Here is a 19,633-nt window from a genome sequence, read left to right as displayed (position 1 = left end):
TTGATACATTCCCTTTCCGGTAGAAATTCTGTCCATAAAAGTTATGAACAGAACCGGTGACAAAGGGCAGCCCTGGTGCAGTCCAACCCTCACTGGGAACGAGTCCGACTTACAACCGGCTATCCGGACCAAACTCCTGCTCCTTTGGTACAGGGACTGGACGGCCCTTATCAAGGGGCCTTCAACCCCATACTCCCGGAGCACCCCCCACAGGGTGCTCCTGGGGACCCGGTCATAAGCCTTTTCCAAGTCCACAAAACACATGTGGACTGGTTGGGCAAACTCCCACTCCCTTTCAAGCACCCCAGCAAGGGTAAAGAGGTGATCCGTGGTTCCACGACCGGGGCGAAACCCGCATTGTTCCTCCTCGATCAGAGGTTCAACTATCAGTCTAATCCTCTTTTCCAGGACCCTGGCATAGACTTTCCCAGGGAGGCTGAGGAGTGTGATCCCCCTATAGTTGGAACACACCCTCTGGTCCCCCCTCTTAAAAATGGACCACCACCCCCGTCTGCCCAGACCATGGTGCATTACGTAATAACAATTCTAAAGCATAGTTTATTTGTTTGTTAATTGTATTTTATTTTACTTTAAAGTATTTGTAAAAGCTAGGCCTATTATTAGTATCACTGTATTAGCCTAGTAGCAGTACTTAGCAATTACTATCAGTACACTATTCTGCATTAACAGAGAATATTCTGTAAATTCCTGATTTTTTTTAAATTGGATACCAAAACCACATCAAGAATAGTTATAAACATCCAACAAACCTTATTATGCTTCTTGTAATACAGAACAAAACTCTGGGTATCAAAATTTAATCCATTCGTAAACATTAACATATGCACATACAAAATAGAAACGCTGATGAATAGGTGAAGAACAGCTTTATTTATGCATTTATAGAACCTTTCAACAACAATAAATACAACCAACACATGCAGGCTTGCGGTCAATTTAAAATAATAATGAACCAATGAATATAAGTTCCAACTTAAACAATGTAAGTGTCTTCTGCTTGTTTAGAGAGCTGCTGTGACCAGCAAATTTCTCCATTAAGATTAATTTTAAACAAATATGAAATTGCCTCAAAAGGCTAAACAAACAACAAAATTTTTATTTCCAAAATATATCCGTAATTTCAAATTGTCCATGTCTAATATGTCTAATTACCAGCCTAGCCATAAACCACTTGGAATGTTTCCCAAACAGCTCCTTGAGTTTTAATGCCACACCACCAAAGCGCCCTGCTGCTTTGTACAACCTTTGTACACTAATTGTGTGCTTTCCAACGACGTCCAACCCAAGGCTTCGGCTTAATGTTTCCCTTAGATAGATTGATGGATGGAATCGATCTGCAATGTCTTTAAAATGTTGAGACACTCTGTTAAACGTCCCAAACATTGACATGTCATCCTCAAGGGTCATTTTGATAATAGACTGAAACATTTCAGTTGGTGGGACAGGCTGAACAGGGGGTGTAGTCAGAACAGGGTCCTCAGGCTCATCAGGCTGGATAGGTGGGTCAGATTCATCTGGTGAGGCAGGCTTCTCCATGCCCCTCTGCCACATGACCAAGTACTAGCACTGGATTGTTGTGACAATATATGTTTGCAAGTGCAAGTGCATTTTGTAATAATCCTCTCGAAATGTAATAACTTATTACATAATGCGGCAAAATTTTTACAAAATGCGTTGGAGCAGTTTATTACAAAATGGGGCAGTTTATTACAAAATGAAATGAAAAAGTTATTACATTTTGGACGTTTATTACAAAATGCACCATTATTACAAAATGCGGCTCAACACTCCTCTCACTGGTAAATTGGCTTTATTAGAAAATCTGTTTGAATAGACCATGTGGCCATTTTACCCCTATTAGAGGCATCCTTCGGAAGACGGACTGCTGAATGAGGTTTTAGATAAAGAAGAACGATGTTCACATTCAATCCCCTCAGTCAGGCTCAGGCTGCAAATCTTTCATTTTTAATCATTTCACAAAGATGGCGATGCATTGTCCTGCCAGTCAGACTTGGTGGATCCAGGGCGGTGTTCTTGACCGTACAATTTTATAAGATTTTTGACATTTTGAGAAGAGGCCCTGACATCAGTATCCGGTGAACCAGTGTCTGGTCCAGGAGGACGGTCTTCAGGTGCGTCTTGAGCTGAAAAGAGTTTTTTCCGGAAATTCGGGATTTTACATAAACGTGAATTATCTGGAAGCCACGGGCGTTTGAGAGCTGCATTGTCCTGCCAGTCAGACTTGGTGGATCCAGGGCGATGTTCTTGACCATACAATTTTATAAGATTTTTGACATTTTGAGACGAGGTCCTGACATCAGTATCCGGTAAACCAGTGTCTGGTCCAGGAGGAAGGTCTTCAGGTGCGTCTTGAGCCGAAATAAGGTTTTTCTGTAAATTCGGGATTTTACATACACATAAATTATCTGGAAGCCACGGGCGTTTGAGAGCTGCATTGTCCTGCCAGTCAGACTTGGTGGATCCAGGGCGATGTTCTTGACTGTACAATTTTATAAGATTTTTGACATTTTGAGACAAGGTCCTGACATCAATATCCGGTGAACCAGTGTCTGGTCCAGGAGGAAGTGTGGTAGTGAACAGTGTCTGGTTCAGGAGAAGGTGTTGGTAGTGAACCAGTGTCTGGTTCAGGAGGAGGTGTTGATAGTGAACCAGTGTCTGGTCCAGGAGGAAGTGTTGGTAGAGAACCACTGTCTGGTCCAGGAGGAAGTGTTGGTAGAGAACCACTGTCTGGTCCAGGAGGAAGTGTGGTAGAGTGAACCAGTGTCTGGTTCAGGAGGAGGTGTTGGTATTTCAACACGTACCTCGTCGTCCTTATCATCACGTTGCGATTTTGGATCTACCGTCGGCCTCTTCTGGTCACTGGACGATTCACCATAACGGCAACGGACGGTGGCCCAACGAGAGTTGACCGGACCGGCTTGGACGGCTTTGACCCATCTGGAGTGTTGTTCTCACCTGTGCTCAGTCTGGGCAGCGCCACACAGGGATGCGATTCAAGGATGGGCCCGACACACGCGTCACGCTGGGCTCGGGGTCCATAATTGTGTGTTGGTCCAGCTTCTTCTCGTGCGTCTTCACCGTGTTAAGATTAGAGACTATATCAGGATTCCCAAAAACCTCAGTTTCTTTCTTACTGCGGTCTCCTGTAACCTCTTCATCCAAGCTTGCATGCTGGGATACTTCGGTGGTAGACTGCTTGAGTTCCACCGTCACCTTGCTCTGTCCACCGTAGGACGGGGAGTCTGGCAGACTGATGCTTTCACTACACTCGTCAGTAGTACTCTCCCCACTAAAGCAGCACCCCATCTTCTGAAGCCTGAATCGGAAACAAAAAAAGCCACTGCCATGACCACACAAACTTAAACAAAGTTATTGACAGATCCGTTCGCTGCTCCAGCCTCATGAGAAAGAGGAAAGTTTCGCCTCGCCCCCTCCCCAGCCAAGAATAGCACAGGTGAGGGGCTCACGCCCCTGCCAGTCATTAGGGCGTGAGCAAGGCCGAGTTAGGCTACAGTTTCAGAGGGGCCGGCACAAGGAACACAAGGCTCGCCCCCACCCGCTTCACTGTGACTTGCATTAAACCAGCCTAACTTAGAATTTGGTAGAGTTGCCAGCAGAGCTCAACTTGATCCCAATCATCAACTCCCAATCACTTACCTTTCTAGCTTTAACGAGTGTGCACGTCAGTACGTACCTTATCTATCTTAGAGGGTGATGCTCGGTTGAGGGATCGAAGAATGAGGCGACAGATTCTGAATCAAAAAATCTATGCAACTGGAGAAAAATGAGTTGTCTTCGGGTAATGGTGGTTTTTCAGCTTAACCTATAATGGTTATAATAATAATATATGATAATATTATATATAATATTTGAAGCAATTTATCATCAAAGTAAAATGGCTTTGAATTAAAGGCTTTTATCTACTTTGATCTGTTATTTCAATGTTCACTTTATTTTTTGAGCAGTGTACTATTGTGTGTGTGTGTGGGTGTAGTTTTTTTGCACATGCACAGTTTTCCTTCAAATGTGTCCTGGTTTAAGTTATTAACTTTTAATATGTAGAGGCATAGAGGCCTCTATGCTTAGAGGCATAGATTTCAGTTTTACTTTACAACCTATTTTTAATGCAGTGAGCATAACTTGGACAATGCAGGTTTAAATTCAGTCATATAATTTCTTATCAAGGGCAAAACATCTACATAACTTTAGATCAACTGCAAAATGTGTCTGTTTTTTGCTTCAATATTTGTTTGAAGCAATTTATGATCAAAGTACAATGGCTTTGAATTAAAGGCTTTTATCTACTTTGACCTCACAATGAACGTTTTTATCACTTCCAGTTCTATTCGACAGTTGATACATTCCATTTCCGGTAGAATTCGGTCCATAAAAGTTATGAACAGAACCGGTGACAAAGGGCAGCCCTGGTGGAGTCCAACCCTCACTGGGAACGAGTCCGACTTACAACCGGCTATCCGGACCAAACTCCTGCTCCTTTAGTACAGGGACTGGACGGGCCTTATCAAGGGGCCTTCAACCCCATACTCCCGGAGCACCCCCCACAGGGTGCTCCTGGGGACCCGGTCATAAGCCTTTCCGGTTGAAAAAGTTACTTAGAAGAGTGTTCTGGCCGCTTGTAAAAGTGTTCCGTCACTTGTGTTTTGTCTCGGCATTTGCAAAAATGTTTGTTTGTAAAAATATTTGTTTGTAAAAGCGTTTTCTAAAATGTAAATTTGCCTGGAGCCACTCAAATGATTAATATCTTAATTAACAACTGCATTAGAAAAGCGTGAGCCGCGTTAACTGAAGTGATTGTTTCTGTGTTTTCCTTTTTTTTTCCGGGTCGTGAGAAGGAGGCTAAGTCGTGCGGCTCCGTTTGATTGACTGTAAAGCCAAAAAAAAACTAATTTCCCTGCAGCTCTGCACCAGGAACATTTGCCTAGAAAAGGTCACGCGCCGGATGAAGAGTTTTCCGGGTAAAAAAAAAGACGCCTGGGACATTTTATGTGAAGAGACGAGTGCACATTAAGGGACAAGTTCTAGGGGACGTTTGACTCTGATACAATAGTTGAGGCATTGATTCCCAGAGAGGAAATTACAAGAAACTGGACCTGGAAGATTTCAGATGCTCTTTGCAATGTAATGTCACCATAGGTTCCAGTTTGGGCCATTCTTTCCAAGTATCCATCCCAGTCATTGCCATCGACAAAGTTGATCAAGAGTGTTCCATTTCCATTCTATGGATAATTCCTGAGGTCTTGGACAATTTCATCTCTGGTGATCTAAATATTCCAAGGGTGGATAGCTGGTCAGCCATGGCTGCAAACTGAAAATTTCCATCTGGGTCAGGGTCATAGTGAATGCTTAACTCCATGGACATAAATTCCTCTAGTCTGTCTGTGTGTGTGTACTGAAACAAAAGTGGGTTTAGGCCTCTCTTTGACGGTGCTGTCTTGGGTTTTTTAGAGTGTCTTTTTTCGCAGCCGGGTCACACTAGTTATATCCTACACGAAGAACCATTTTTGTTTGTCGGAGGGTCTTTGGGTCCCTAAAACTCACTTTGTATTTTGAGAGCTTTCGATTTTTTTTCACAATTGTACCACGCCTTACGTGATACTTTTTGGAGATCCACTGGTCACCGGCTTGGGTGATCTTGACTGTGACCCTGTTGACTGATCCAGTAGTTTAATGCTAGTTGTTCCCTCCTTGTCTCCAGTGATTGGTCTCCCATCTCTACCTGTAGCACCGCTGTCCGAGTAGTTTGAAAGTCACCTCTGCACATTCTAAGGCACTGATATTGTATTTTATCAAGTTTTTTAAGAAAAGTGTCTGTTGCCAAACAATATACGATGGCACCATAGTCTAATGTAGCTCTACATGGATTTCGGGGCTCTTCTATCTGCTCTCCACTCTCTTCCCACTAAACATCTCATTATATTTACTAACCTTTTACACTCAATCATTTTCTGAATTTGCACTGCGCAATGTAAGCTTTTCATCAAACCATACCAATAAAACCTTAAAATGCTTGACTCTTTCCAGTTCTTGACTGTACAATTTCAGCTTAGCAGCCTCCTGTTCCAGGTCACCTCACCTCCCTGATACTCCCTTTTAGCCTTTCCGAATCATCTTCCACAGGGATTCCAGTTATCATTCCTCACTACTTCTTGCAGATACTTTCCACCTGGCTTGCTTTCATTCTCTGCTGTTTTGCATACTGTCATAAATTTCCATCTCTCAAGACTTTAGCCATTTCCACCTTCCCAGTTTCTTTCTCAGTTCCCTCATCAGCATTATTGGACTCATACAAAAATTCTCTTTCCTGAACCTCAATTCTAATTTTAAACTTTTCCATCATAACCATAATTTGACTAAAGCCTTTCTTCCATGTTTCTAGAATAAGTTTTCCTTTTACTAGCTTGGCCTGCCTTCAAACTCCCCCCCTCTAATTTCTGTTATGGTCCTGTGATTTGCCACTACTCACCAGAATCCAGTCATTTAACACCATATCACCATGTGTATCCTCTCTGTGTATCTCTCTGGTTCACCATCATAGATGAATCCAAACAATCTGCTTTTAACTTTGCAAAGAGATTCTGAGTCTCCCAAAGCAAAAACTGCCCTGTTCCTCGCTCCCTTTAAAAATAAAATCCCCTTATCTGTAGGTTTTTTTTCCTAGTTACTCTTCTGTTACACCAAATGCTAAGCTTGTTATTTCCAAAAAGCCACTCTCAGACCTTAATCCATTGTATATAAATTATTTGACACTTAACAAAAATGTTATTTTTAATTGATTAAAAAAACAATGTTAATGACACCATTCTTTATCCATCACATCAGAAAGATGGATGGCTTTTAACTCCTCTTCTGATAAAATAAAGAAAATACATTCTCTGTCAGGGTCCTGGGTGTTGTTTTGGTGTTCTTTGTTGGGTGATTTCCCTGTTCCTGCTCTGTTCTTTCTCCAGGGGGCGTGGTGGAGCCACTTTCCTACAGCTGTCGCTGGTGAAAGTCACACCTGCTATCCATTGCTAATCAACTGGCTATTTAGGCCCTGGAATCCTGTTCACCAGTGTCTGATCGTTTGGCCAGTGTTGTGGTCACCATGCCTCCCTCCTTTGGAAAAGGAATGAGCAGGATCTTTCCCTTGTGCCGAGTGTGTTTCTCCCCACTGTGTTTGAGGCTTCTTTTGGTTTCAATTAACCCTTCTGCAAGACTTAGTTAGCTGTTTCCTGTCTGCATTTGGGTCGTGATAAAACGAAATCCTAACATTCTCATTAAACGTTACAGTGAATTAAGACAAATTCTCATGCCAATCTATGTTTGTTTTGATGTACCATTGTAATAATTGTTGTTTTATATAATAGAAAATTTTGATAAGAAAGATGTCGAAGTAAGTCATTGAGGGAGCAGACCGTTGATTTCGGTAATACACCTGAATGAGACCAGTGCTTGGATACCTTTTGTTTTTCCACAATCTTGTGAAAATACTGACCGTGTGAGAGATGGACTTTGCCAACAGTGTACCTACCAGTCCAGGTACCGTATTTTCCGGACTATAAGTCGCACTTTTTTCATAGTTTGTCAGGGGGTGCGACTTGTACTCCGGAGCGACTTATATGTTAAATAAATACATTATTACAGAATTTCCCATGTTCGTTATTTTAACACTGACAACCACAAGAGGGCGCTCTAGGCGTGGTTACTGAGGAACAAGTTCCTTTAGCAACGCAGAAGAAGAAGTGGTGTTTCGTCTATGGAGTTAGACTTGATTTTTTGGTAAACTTGCTCGGATGTTCTTTATGCTATAGTTATCTGAATAACTGTTAATATGTTACGTTAACAAAGCAGACACGTACTCAGTTCCCTGAATCACTAAGTCCCTATTGCTCTCCAGAGTCTGCATTTGGGTTCAGTTTCTGCCTGCCTCAGTATACCTCCCTCACCAAGTCTTCCTGTAATTTTGGTCCAGACTTGTGAGCTCATATATTTGGCAGTGGATGCTATGAACCAGAGGACAAGGCCTTTCAAAGAAAAATTTGAGAAAATTAAAAGCTCTTGAGGAGATGGTGATTCCTGGTGCATTAATCATTGAGACAATCGTGTGTTACCGGCAGGATCAACCAGGAAAGCTGTGGAGGTCTAGAAATGGTGGGGGCGGACGACCCATCACTGGCCCTAGAAAGAGAATTTCCATCTATCCAACACAGGCAAAAACATGACGCTGGGGTAGGGTAGGCTTGCACAGCTTCAGACCCTCCCTGCCCACAAAATGTGAAAAAAATACAGGCTTTCAAAAAACAGGCAGCGCAGCAGGGGCCATCATTCTCCCTGAAATTATATCTGTGTTCCTTTCTACCTTAGATCAGGTGCAAATGACCCTGGAGAGCATTGCCGTATGCCACAGTGCCAGAGGAACCTCGTGCCTCATCACCATCACAAGGCAGGCTGGCAGGGGCATTTCGATTGCATATTTTATTTTTGAGTTCATTTAACTTTCATGATTCCCACTATTGTATGATGTGAAGAGCAGAACTCATGCAAAGGAGTTCAGCATACTTATGTGTAAAAAACAACACACCCATCTCTGCTCTAAATATTTTCTGAAAACAACTGCTTTTCTGAAGATTTAACAATATCCAGTCACTACACAAAACAAATGGAATAGTTTTAATCAAATTATCTTGGTATTATTGCCTGTACCCTTGATATTAGTGATTAACTGATCAAACTAGACACTAAACTAATCTTGCAATTTTTTTTAGATGTGCTGGTGATCAGCTGGCCAAAGAAAAAGACATCCGGTGGAAGATTCTTCAGTAAGATGAGACTAAAAATAAGGTGCCAGTCATAGTGAGCATAAACATGTGTGGAGGATGGAAGGATTAACACTTCAACCCTAAGAGACCACACATCAAACATGGAGTTGAAGCCCTGTGACATACCGCTTTTTTTTGTCAGTAAAGAAGGTGAATGAAATACTAAACAACAATGAATATCAATCAATTCCTCAGAAAAAAATTGGCCAGGGTCCTGAAATGTCCTCAAATGATCATACTTTTTTACTTAAACCTAATTTGTAAAGATTCAGTCCAAGTCACAAGATTAACACAAGGTTTTGCCATTGAAACAAAATCAAGAAAATTCTGACAAGGCAAAAGTCTTTTTGAAATTAGTTATTTGATTTTAACCAAATGCATATGTGGCAGAAGACTTGTGCATGTTCAAATATAAAAACACTATTGCAAAGCAGTTAAATATTATATTAAAACATATTCAAGTGTGTTTTGAATCAATAGCAGCCTCAAATTGTGACGCATAGATCCTATAAAGTAATGACACAACAGGTGGGTGGAGAGACGAAGGGGGAAGGAAGTGGTAAGGATGCTTTATTTCACTGGAGCACAATCTGCTGCTCAGTTTAGAAGAAACATCAGCATGTTATGAGCGTCCCATCTGATTTGTGCTGCCTTCCTCATGTGATCATCAGGTCAACACGGTAAGACAATGGTCAATTATAGTCAACTCTAGCAGTAATGACATCATTTACAACCATTCAACTGTATGTTCTTGTCCCATAACTAACAGTTAAATGCTGTGGATACTGTGGTCCTAAACTAATGTTTCTCTCTGAGAACCCCTTTTAAAAGGACAAGAGGATATTTGCTCCACTTTCCTTAGTCGGAGCGGAAAAAATGAAATATGATTTATTGTTGTTCGTATGTGTGCAAAAGATCTACAAAGAGCGCGTTTGAATGTTCATCTAAATAGCAGCACAGGCCTAAACTAATCATTCCTGCGATGCATGTGCAGATTTACTCATGCCCTTTAGATATTTTGGTGTTTATTCTACGATTTATTCTAAGATAATCAGTTGAAGTTGTTTTAGCTAGCTATCAATCACAACGTGCAGACCTGCACTCAAAAATGGGTTTATAGAAAGGTCCAGGTACAGACATTTCAACCAAAATACAAACAGAAAACTAGTGACCCCTGTGTTGACTGACAGGCACCTTTGGAAGACACATTTAAGCTTGAATATTTCCCTTTAGAAAGTAACATTTTCAAAGAACATGACTGTTGACTGTCTTCATAATTTTAGCTACAGTATCAGTCCTTGTTCTTGTACCTGTGGATGAGAACATCTGAGAAACACGCAAATTGGTGTTTTCAACCTGTAAAGTGTTGCAGAGGAGGCCTGAAATTCTGCAAGTCATTAACTCATAGCTGTAACCACTAATCTCAGAAGGCTATTTTCTAAAATGAATAATCTTTTCCTGATCTCTGCTCTACCCAGTTGCCGGTTAATGTTCATAAACTACCCTTAAGTTCAGATCTTTGAGAAAGAACCTCCTCCCTCCTCACTGACATATCAGACCACAACACCACATCCTGACGCCGAGCCTAAAATAACAAGGGCAGGTTTGCGACGCTTTAGGATCTTTGCCATAGTTGTGTATGCAAGTCTTTATTGCTTTTTTATGTAGTGCTGCCTACATCACCGATGCATGAGAATGCAAAGGGAAGTCAAGTATATCAGAAAATAGGTTTAAAGTAAATGAGTTACGACTTAAATGTCCAATGAATAAAAAATGTGTGGTATTTTTGATGTTGAACATGGATCATGAACAACTTGAAGCAATTAATAATTTCTTTCATAATTACATTTTACAGACATGCTGAAAAAGAAAATGAAGTGAAAACAAAACTATTCAGTTCACATGTGGGATCACGTGTGTAGGAGTATTATATGCCTCAGTATACACGCTTGCTTGCTTAAATCCATAATACCCCAGACTTGAGGGGTATGAGTTAATAAGCACAAAACAGTTGTTTTTTTCTTAGTCTCTAGCTGTTCTAAAGTAAAGCCTGTTTATTTCTGCCATTATATAAAAAGAAATGATGCAGGTAAAATACATGTGTGGCACTTTATTTAACATCCTGGGCATGTTTGTCTGGTAATGTCATGAAATGACTGTGGAAGTATCAGTTTTTTTTATCAAATATCTACTTGGATATAAAGTAAGTGGATGGAATATGGTTACGATATACTTGAAAATGCTCATATTGCACATATATAGGAATATATGAAAACCATAATATGAACAGTAAATGAGGGAGCTACTGAAATAGCTACAAAGATGTAATTATAGAGTTTTTGTTTCTATCCATATTTTGAGCTTTTCTCTTATTTTAATTGTCATGTCAATGACAAAGTACGTTATTGAAACTGCTTTGTGTTCTATTTATGAGCCATTATAAAACAGGGGAATTTGGTAACCTATGTAATCCATTTTAATTGGGATCGAGGAATGTTCTGAAGGATTGTGGGGCTCAAGACACACAAACTCTGGTGGGCTGCTCAAGCTTAACAGTGCCACAAACAGGAAGGTCCTCATTCTGCACATGTACAGGCCATGTAGCTCTAACAGAGGCATTTCACAGAGCAAGGAGCCTTTGAATAACGCAGGAAAAAACTTTTAGGTCAGATTTTTTTAAATTCCTGATAATGTTTCTTTCCTGTCTTTTCTTTTATTCTTGTGTGCTTTTTTGTCTACAAAAACGTTACACTCACATGTAACTCTTCTTTTTACTCCATGCACAGGACCAAACTACCACAACGTTTTGTAAATCTTGGTTTAAGGGAGATTACTCCACCAGACCATTCATCATTGAAGAGAAAAAGGAACACAGCTGGAGGAAGAACATCTATACTTCTCTCAAAAAATGTCGGACACCAACAATGACAGTATGGGAAGAGGAACACAAGGCACTAAAATGTCGAAACACCATAAAAAGGTAAGCTGACATCATAAATAATCCAACAGAAATATATAAAATTATAAATATTACTTCTAAGGCTAACCTATACTAGCCTTTAGATAAAACGTGATTCTAAATTACTTTGAATTAAAAGTCATATTTGGATGAGAGCGAGGACCTGCTTAACATGTATACAAGAGGTTTTGGCAATGTTTTCTGTATGTCAGTATGGACAATTTACTAAATACAAATGTTTAATTCATACTAATGGACTGTTCAGTATCAGTCAGTCAAGTATCCCCATGCCACAGCTGATCTTTGTCCTTTAGATATAAAATAATACAACTTTAATCCTATTTTCACCCCATCTGGCTATCATTCAGCATGACGTGAAAGTAGCTTGGTCTCCCTATTCTGCTAGATTAAAGTACAGAAAAGCAGAAAAGCCCTGCTTAATTGTGAATACGTAAGCAGTATTAGCTGAGGTGCACTGTGTGGCTTTACACCACCTAATTTTGCCATTTTTGCATCACTTTATTTTTGTGCCATGTATCATGCATCTTTGTCATAGATGACATAGCTAGACCAGTTCTTTTTTGCCCACATTGACTCATAATTCTCCCAGCATATTAACCATAGTCAAGAAGCTAATGTACATATGGATGGATGTATGGATGGATGGATTAGTATCATCCCAAAGACAATGTCATTATTTGTATTTCAAAACTAAACCTTAGCTTAGTGACTAACATGTGATGTCTTATCAGCTGACAGCATCAGCAATTAAAGGGGCCATCCAGCTGGGCATTGGATATGTGGTGGGAAATCTCAATTCAAAACCTGACAGAGATGTTCTCATGCAGGATTTCTCTGTGGTGGAAAGCGTCTTCCTGCCCAAGTAAAGTACACCCTCATTTCTCCTTATTTGTTGACACGTTTCACACTTTTTCTGTTGAAAGGAAAGTATGAGGTTACGGCGTGTGTCTGTTGCATCACAGTTGTTTTACAGTAAACGTAGATAAACCTTTGAAGTCCATTTTGCATTTTGTTCATTATTGTGAATTAATATAATGAAAGCCCAAAATGTTACTTGCTACTTGTGTAGAAAACACGTGCATGACTTATTATAATTAATTGTTTTAAAGGGATTTTTTTTGTCGACCTTGTAGGCATGAACTGAAAAGTTTCCATCAGAATCAAAGCTTGTGATTACAAAATGTATTGATGTAATTTGGAACAGTTTATCATGATTCCAAACTGATTTTATGAAACAGAAAAAACATCTCTGACTTTCATATGTGGTCAACAGGAGACAGAGTAAAAGATGATGTAACTGGCTATTCTGAGTTTTATTTATTTGTTTGTTTGTTTTTGCTACCATGCAATTGTGGAGGGAAAAAGCATTTTAATTCAGAGGGAGTCTACACCTTTCGTAGTGTGTCAGTGTGTGATGCCTCTTTTAGACTGATGATTTTTCTAACTGTAATATTTCTTCCAGTGAGGGAAGCAATCTGACCCCAGCTCATCACTTTCCGGACTTCCGCCTGAAATCTTACGCACCGCTAGCCTTTCGTTACTTCCGAGAGCTCTTTGGCATCAAACCAGACGATTATCTGGTGAGTTTGCAAATTCGAGCCATTCTCCTAATCCGTTCTAATGCAGTGTGATACAATGAAGGCTTTAGTTACTTGCAACATTTGGCCAATTTAAGGTATTTCTTCACCGGTCTGCTTTCAGTATTCCATCTGTAACGAACCTTTGATTGAACTGTCCAACCCGGGTGCCAGCAGTTCCTGGTTCTACCTCACCAGTGATGATGAGTTTATCATCAAAACAGTGCAGCATAAAGAGGCTGAGTTCCTACAGAAACTGCTTCCTGGTTACTACATGGTGAGGAACTCAAGTTACATCGTTATTCAATTGAGTTGTCTTTGCATACGACCAGTTTGTTGTTATTTTAACATTGTTTTCCACATGATCGGAGTAAACAACATGTTTTGTAGGGTCTGTACACATGTTAAAATGACCCACACTTAGGTGAATACGTTTAGGTTCTTTTTTGAACTTTTTTGTCAGCTATTGCACTGATTTTTATTCCTGTGGACGCAGAATCTAAATCAGAACCCAAGGACACTGCTGCCGAAGTTCTACGGCCTTTACTGCATCCAGTGCAGTGGGTTTACCATCCGTGTGGTGGTGATGAACAATATTCTGCCTCGTGCCATGAAGATGCACTACAAATACGATCTGAAGGGATCTTCATATAAACGTTGTGCCTCACGCAAAGAACGCGCCAAGTCTTCGCCTACGTTCAAGGACCTGGATTTCAAGGATATGCATGAAGGCCTGAACCTTGACTCTGAAACCTACAATGCCCTGATGAAGACCCTGCAGAGGGATTGTAGGGTGCGTTCCCACCTTCAATTTTACACCACAATCTTCTATGAGTTACATTTCTGTGAGTGAATTTGCAAACAAGCCAAGAGAGGAGATTATTACCTTCAGATACAAGGATCCATAGTTGTATCTTACCTCACAGTTACAATAGCAATATTCCATTTAGGCACTATTGAAACTTAAAACTAATACTGACGCTGTTAATTCTATCTTGCACTACAAGAAAAGAACTAGAAAAGAAGAATGATTATAGTCAGCTACGTAATATATTTTTGAGTTGGTCAAAATTAACTCGATACAAATAAATTGTAATAAATGATTATTACATGGATAGCGTTTCACACCCTAACCCCCAACCCTAACTCTTCTCACTGAGGAATCAAGTCTAAACCATCCCTTTGAAATCTGGAACATTAGTCACATTTTTATTCAATCATCAATTGAATTAGCAAATTAAAAATGTTTAGAAAAAAGAAGCAAACCGGACAATGTCTATTATGCATGATTCCCCAAGGGATACATTTATGATCAAATCTGACAATCAGCATGGAGCTATAATGATGACCTCATCAAAACAATCATGGTATTTAATTAGTGTGGAACAACAAGCTACTTCAAACCATGTAAAACATATAGACAGTACACAGGTGCATTATTGTAGTATTTAACCATCCCTGTTATATTATATTCATAATTGTTTGTGTCAATAGGAAATCCACTTGGTCCAAATCTATCTGCTTATGTTCTGAGTGTTCTAAGGGACTCTATGTTCAAGTACCAGAAATGTGTTGCTTACTTTTAGTTTCTGTTTTACTTCAGGTACTGGAGAGCTTTAAAATCATGGACTACAGTCTCCTGTTGGGTATTCATGTTTTGGACCATAAGCCATTAAGCAGAGAAAGTCGATGTGACAGCAGAAAAGGGCAGAAAGTTCTCTACTCCACTGCTCTGGAGTCCATCCAAGGGAGTATGAAGGACCCGGAACCATTGGGTGATGATGACACGTGAGAAACCTTATCAAATAACAAACTCTATATTATTATATACTATAATGAGATATAGGGTTTTTTTTAATCCTGCATACAATGTGCTGCTGATTTAATCCTCCCCAACTAGTAGGGGACATTCAAGGCAGCCATGATTTAAGAGGCGTAAATTTAATTAAAATGTGTCGATTTCTCAGATTTGGTGGGATTCCAGCCAAATACAAAGATGAGAATCTCCTCATCTTTCTGGGGATAATTGACATCCTCCAGTCATACAGGTAGACACTTCAAATATGTATGTCTGTCTGTCTGTCTGCCTGCCTGCCTGCCAGTCTGTCTGTCCATCCGTCTATCTGTCCATCTAACTATCGAATAATATGTACACATATGCATATTTCTATTATTTAGGTTCATTAAAAAGATGGAGCACTCATGGAAAGCCCTTGTGCATGATGGGGTATGTACCACATGTACATGTGCAGCTAATTGCATATGCATCTGCATGTGTGTGGAGGGGTTGCTGATAGTTTTCTTTCCATTTCAGGACACAGTGTCAGTTCACAGACCGAGTTTTTATGCCGACAGATTTCTGAAATTCATGGGTTCTACTGTATTCAAAAAGATACACCGTAAGTCATACCTCTAATTATATGCCTACATTGCCTAATTTTGCATTTTAATGAGGTACTGATTCATTTGTGACAGCTCTAAGGGGTGCCTCTTCAAAGAGAAAGAAGGGTTCTCTGCATGCAGTCAAGTCAGTCTCTCAGGAGGTTCTTTCCCAACAAAGAGAGGACAAGAATGAGAAGAAGGCCCAAAGCTTGGATCACCTAGATGGAAAATGTACGTAGAAATGAATTTATTTTGCACGATATCGAAGAATATTCTCTAACATAATAATACCTTTGCAGTTGTTTACAGCTCCTCCAAACAACCAGATGTTTTGCCAAAATCTGCAGTCTCTTTTGGATCCTCCAGAAATAAAGTTCACTATGACAGCAGGTCAGTGAAATTCATACGCATGTTATGACAGCATTGTTTATTTCAGTTCTGTTTCAATTGAAAGCACATTCATTTCTATCTTTATGTTACAGTGAAGATCGGAGAGATTCTGCTTCCACGGTTGCTCTTGACGACCCTCTGTCATCTCTTAGCAGCAGCCAATCAGACTCAGAACTGGATGTCTACTTGGTATGAAATGTCACATTTTGAATCGCCCATATGAAAATGACTGGTACTTGTATGTTGTAAACAAACACAAACAAAAGATGAGATGAGGTGAGCTGAGAAAAAACTCCAATAATACAGCTCATTAATGGGTATGAGTAAGAGAATTGCTGCCTCTCACATGGGTACTCAGTCACTTTTAAATGAATTCCTCACAGAGTACCATTTTGTTGTCTTGTAATATCACGGTATGTGAAGGCTTGCAAAAGCAAACAAATAATAATTTGTTCCACAGAAATTGTTAGCTACCCACTAACCCAATTCAATACATATATGCTCAGCCCCCCCCCCCCAAGTGTCTAATCTAGACCCTGGCAAAATTTTAAAGTTCGAATGGCATGAATTGAAATTATGGCCAAGCTGTGGGACCTGGAATAGGGCTCAGATTGCGTTACCTTTTCAAGCAAACTCCCATAGGATAACATGGAATTTTTCGTGTTTGTTTTGGGCCAAAAACAAAAACCCCACCCCCATTAAACAGAATAGTGGCGATACGGACTGATATTTGCTACAGAATAATGACAGGAAGTTAAAAAAAAAACTTTTTTACTGGGTGTTAGAATAGACACTCTTTTATGTCTGTGTAGATTCTCAATCATCCAGGTCATTGTATCCTAGGTAGTTTTCTCTGTCAACTGGACTGGGTTTCTTCTCTTGAAGATGTTTCGCCTTCTATCCAGAAGGCTTCTTCAGTTCTGAAATCGCTGGGGAGAGAGCTTGAAAATATATAGCCCTTGTGGACCATCTGCATGCTAATGATCTGGGTGGTCACCTGAGAGTCGTTAGCAGGGTCGTTGGTCGGGTCGTTCACCTAGTTTCTGTTGAGGTGTCTCCCCTTTGTCTGCTGGATCCCATGGTGGTGAGTCACTGGGTCTCCTGGAATGGTGTGAATGTTTGTTTTGCTGTTGGTAGGAGTGGAGGACCGCATTGTATGTGGGTGATAGGAAGTGCCTCAGGCCACCACCTCTGTTTAAGGATGGTTTTTCCAATTTGACATGGATAGCTTCCTTGACCCCCCTTTCAATCCAGCGGTCTTCTCTGGCCAGTATCTTTACTTGGCTGTCCTCGAAGGAGTGCCCACTCTCCTTTAAGTGTAAGTGGACTGCTGAATCCTGACCCGAAGAGGTGGCGCGTCTGTGTTGTGCCATTCTTCTGTGGAGAGGTTGTTTGGTTTCACCAATGTACAGTTCCTTGCATTCCTCCTGGCACTGTACAGCATAAACAACATTACTTTGTTTGGGTCTTGGTGTCTTGTCCTTTGGGTGTACTAACCTCTGTCTGAGAGTGTTGCTGGGTTTGAACTGAACCGGTATGTCGTGTTTCTGGAGGATCCTCCTAAACTCCTCAGAGACTCCGGACAGGTAGGGGATGGAAACGCTGCGGCGTTTGTTTCTCTCCTCCTCTCCTTTGCTGGGGTCTCGCTTTCTTTTCGAGGTTTTGGTGAAGGCCCAGTCTGGGTAGCCACATGTTTTGAGAGCTGTCTTAATGTGGTCCTGTTCCTTCTTTCTGGCTTGGGAGACACTCTTTTAGTTTTTCTGGGATTTTTAAGAGCGTAGTAGTCATGGTTTTGAAACCACACCTCACAATCCTCTGTGCTGGCTGCAGGTTTTGGTGTGTGTTTCATTAGTGTGTGATTTAAGGGGTCTGAGTAGTTTGAGTTTTTGTGGGCAATTTTCTGTGCACCTCCTAGGTGAATCCAGGGATCTCTTTTCATTTTCAGTACCACCCAAATGATTGAGTTTGAGTTTATCAACGATGTCTGATTGATCATCCATACTAGAGTAGAGGACACCTCCTCTCTGCCGAGACACTGTTGATAAAGTTTTAACAGAGCATTTCCTTTTTTGTTTTGTGTGAGGTCCTAATAATACATACAACATACGTAAGTTCTGCTATCTCAGTATGTGATAGTTCACATTCGTTGTTTAGAGGCCACAAAATCCTCACTCAGCCTAAAGTCTGCAAATATTGATCTAGGTTCAAAGCCTCTAAAAAGACTGAGATATTCAAACTATAGAAAGAGTTTGAAAAGGAAAAACAAGAACTTTTGATTATCTGTGCAATATTTTGAAAGATTCAAACTCATAGTACAGAGCATTATTGCCAGTCTCAGTTCTCAGACCAGGGTGCTCACATAATATTAAACTCTGGTTAGCAATTTATTTGGTACACAATGTTTGCATTGATGTGTATAAGGACACCACTAGTGCCACAAAATATTTATGTATCCATATAAATGGAAATATAATTAAAGACAGAAATGCTGTAGCAATATTTTAGGACCCAGCAAAGCACTTCAACAATATTAATCCATTAATGAAAACTGTTGTGTTCAAGATTTGAAGTAAATTTTACCCAATACTGAGGCTGTCAAGTTCCTGAAAATGCTAATAATCCAATGTGTGTGTGTGTGTGTGTGTGTGTGTGTGTGTGTGTGTGTGCCTGCTTTCTTGCAGTAAAAATGACAAAGTGACCTTCTGGTGCCATTGTAACATCTTTTGGACCTCATGTTGCACAACACAAGCAGAGAAAGTTTCGTCAGTGTGACCATCATGAGCCTCGTGTTTGCTGATGGCTCAGTTTCAAGCAATAGGACGATGCATTCTACACCTGATCATTGAAGTTGTGTGTCACTTAAAACACTAGCTATATTCTCTTCTGACCATACACTTCATAATGTTATAATTGTCCCTCCATGATTGCTTGATAACAAATGCTCGTGTTTCTCATGGATTCTTGTGAACTGACCTCTGTGTCTTTGTCATACCTGACAGTTCTGAGTCCTCCTGCCACCTTCCTCATGTGACACTTCTGAAAATGTCAGGAATGACAAAAACAGAGGTCTATTCTCAAGAATCCATAAGTTGCATCACACAGGAAGGCCTAATGAACCTAACTAGGTGAACAAATGTTCATTTAATCAATGGCTGGATCCCTGAAGAAATATTGTGTTTTATAAGTATAAATGTAATTAGATTTTTGGTTTTAAATCAAAAGAAATAAAATAGTACATTATATTATAGTAAATATGATCCTTCTGCTTCAATTTTGATGTAAAGAATTATGTGTACTGTTGATGATTAATTTATTCTATCTTTGTAAATACTAACAGCACCACCTGCTGCCTCATATTCTGTAGTATGAAATCCATAAATTTATGTAAAATTTACCATTGCACATTGACTGGGTTTTATTTTAACAAAATAGTTTAAGTCTTT

General features: G+C 40.2%; 1 protein-coding gene across 3 annotated transcripts; it reads left to right on the top strand.

The window, feature by feature from the left end:
- Positions 1-9,450: 9,450 nt before the first annotated feature.
- pip5k1ba (phosphatidylinositol-4-phosphate 5-kinase, type I, beta a) lies at positions 9,451-19,592 on the top strand. 3 transcript variants are annotated; one of them, XM_057018595.1, is made up of 14 exons: positions 11,390-11,526; positions 11,648-11,841; positions 12,573-12,703; positions 13,304-13,421; positions 13,543-13,695; positions 13,915-14,211; positions 15,022-15,206; positions 15,386-15,466; positions 15,597-15,645; positions 15,733-15,817; positions 15,894-16,031; positions 16,100-16,190; positions 16,283-16,379; positions 18,872-19,592. In XM_057018595.1, the coding sequence occupies exons 2-14, from the start codon at positions 11,770-11,772 to the stop codon at positions 18,872-18,874; spliced, it is 1,500 nt and encodes a 499-aa protein (XP_056874575.1). In that variant the 5' UTR covers positions 11,390-11,526; positions 11,648-11,769; the 3' UTR covers positions 18,875-19,592. The 3 variants fall into 3 exon arrangements, with proteins under 3 accessions (XP_056874574.1, XP_056874573.1, XP_056874575.1); XM_057018594.1 differs by lacking the exon at positions 11,390-11,526 and adding an exon at positions 9,451-9,541 and having other exon boundaries at positions 15,597-15,817; XM_057018593.1 differs by having other exon boundaries at positions 11,389-11,526; positions 15,597-15,817.
- Positions 19,593-19,633: the final 41 nt, after the last annotated feature.

This window comes from Takifugu flavidus, chromosome 20, assembly GCF_003711565.1.
Source record: "Takifugu flavidus isolate HTHZ2018 chromosome 20, ASM371156v2, whole genome shotgun sequence".
NCBI lineage: Eukaryota > Metazoa > Chordata > Actinopteri > Tetraodontiformes > Tetraodontidae > Takifugu > Takifugu flavidus.
This window is presented reverse-complemented; position numbering and strand designations above follow the sequence as displayed.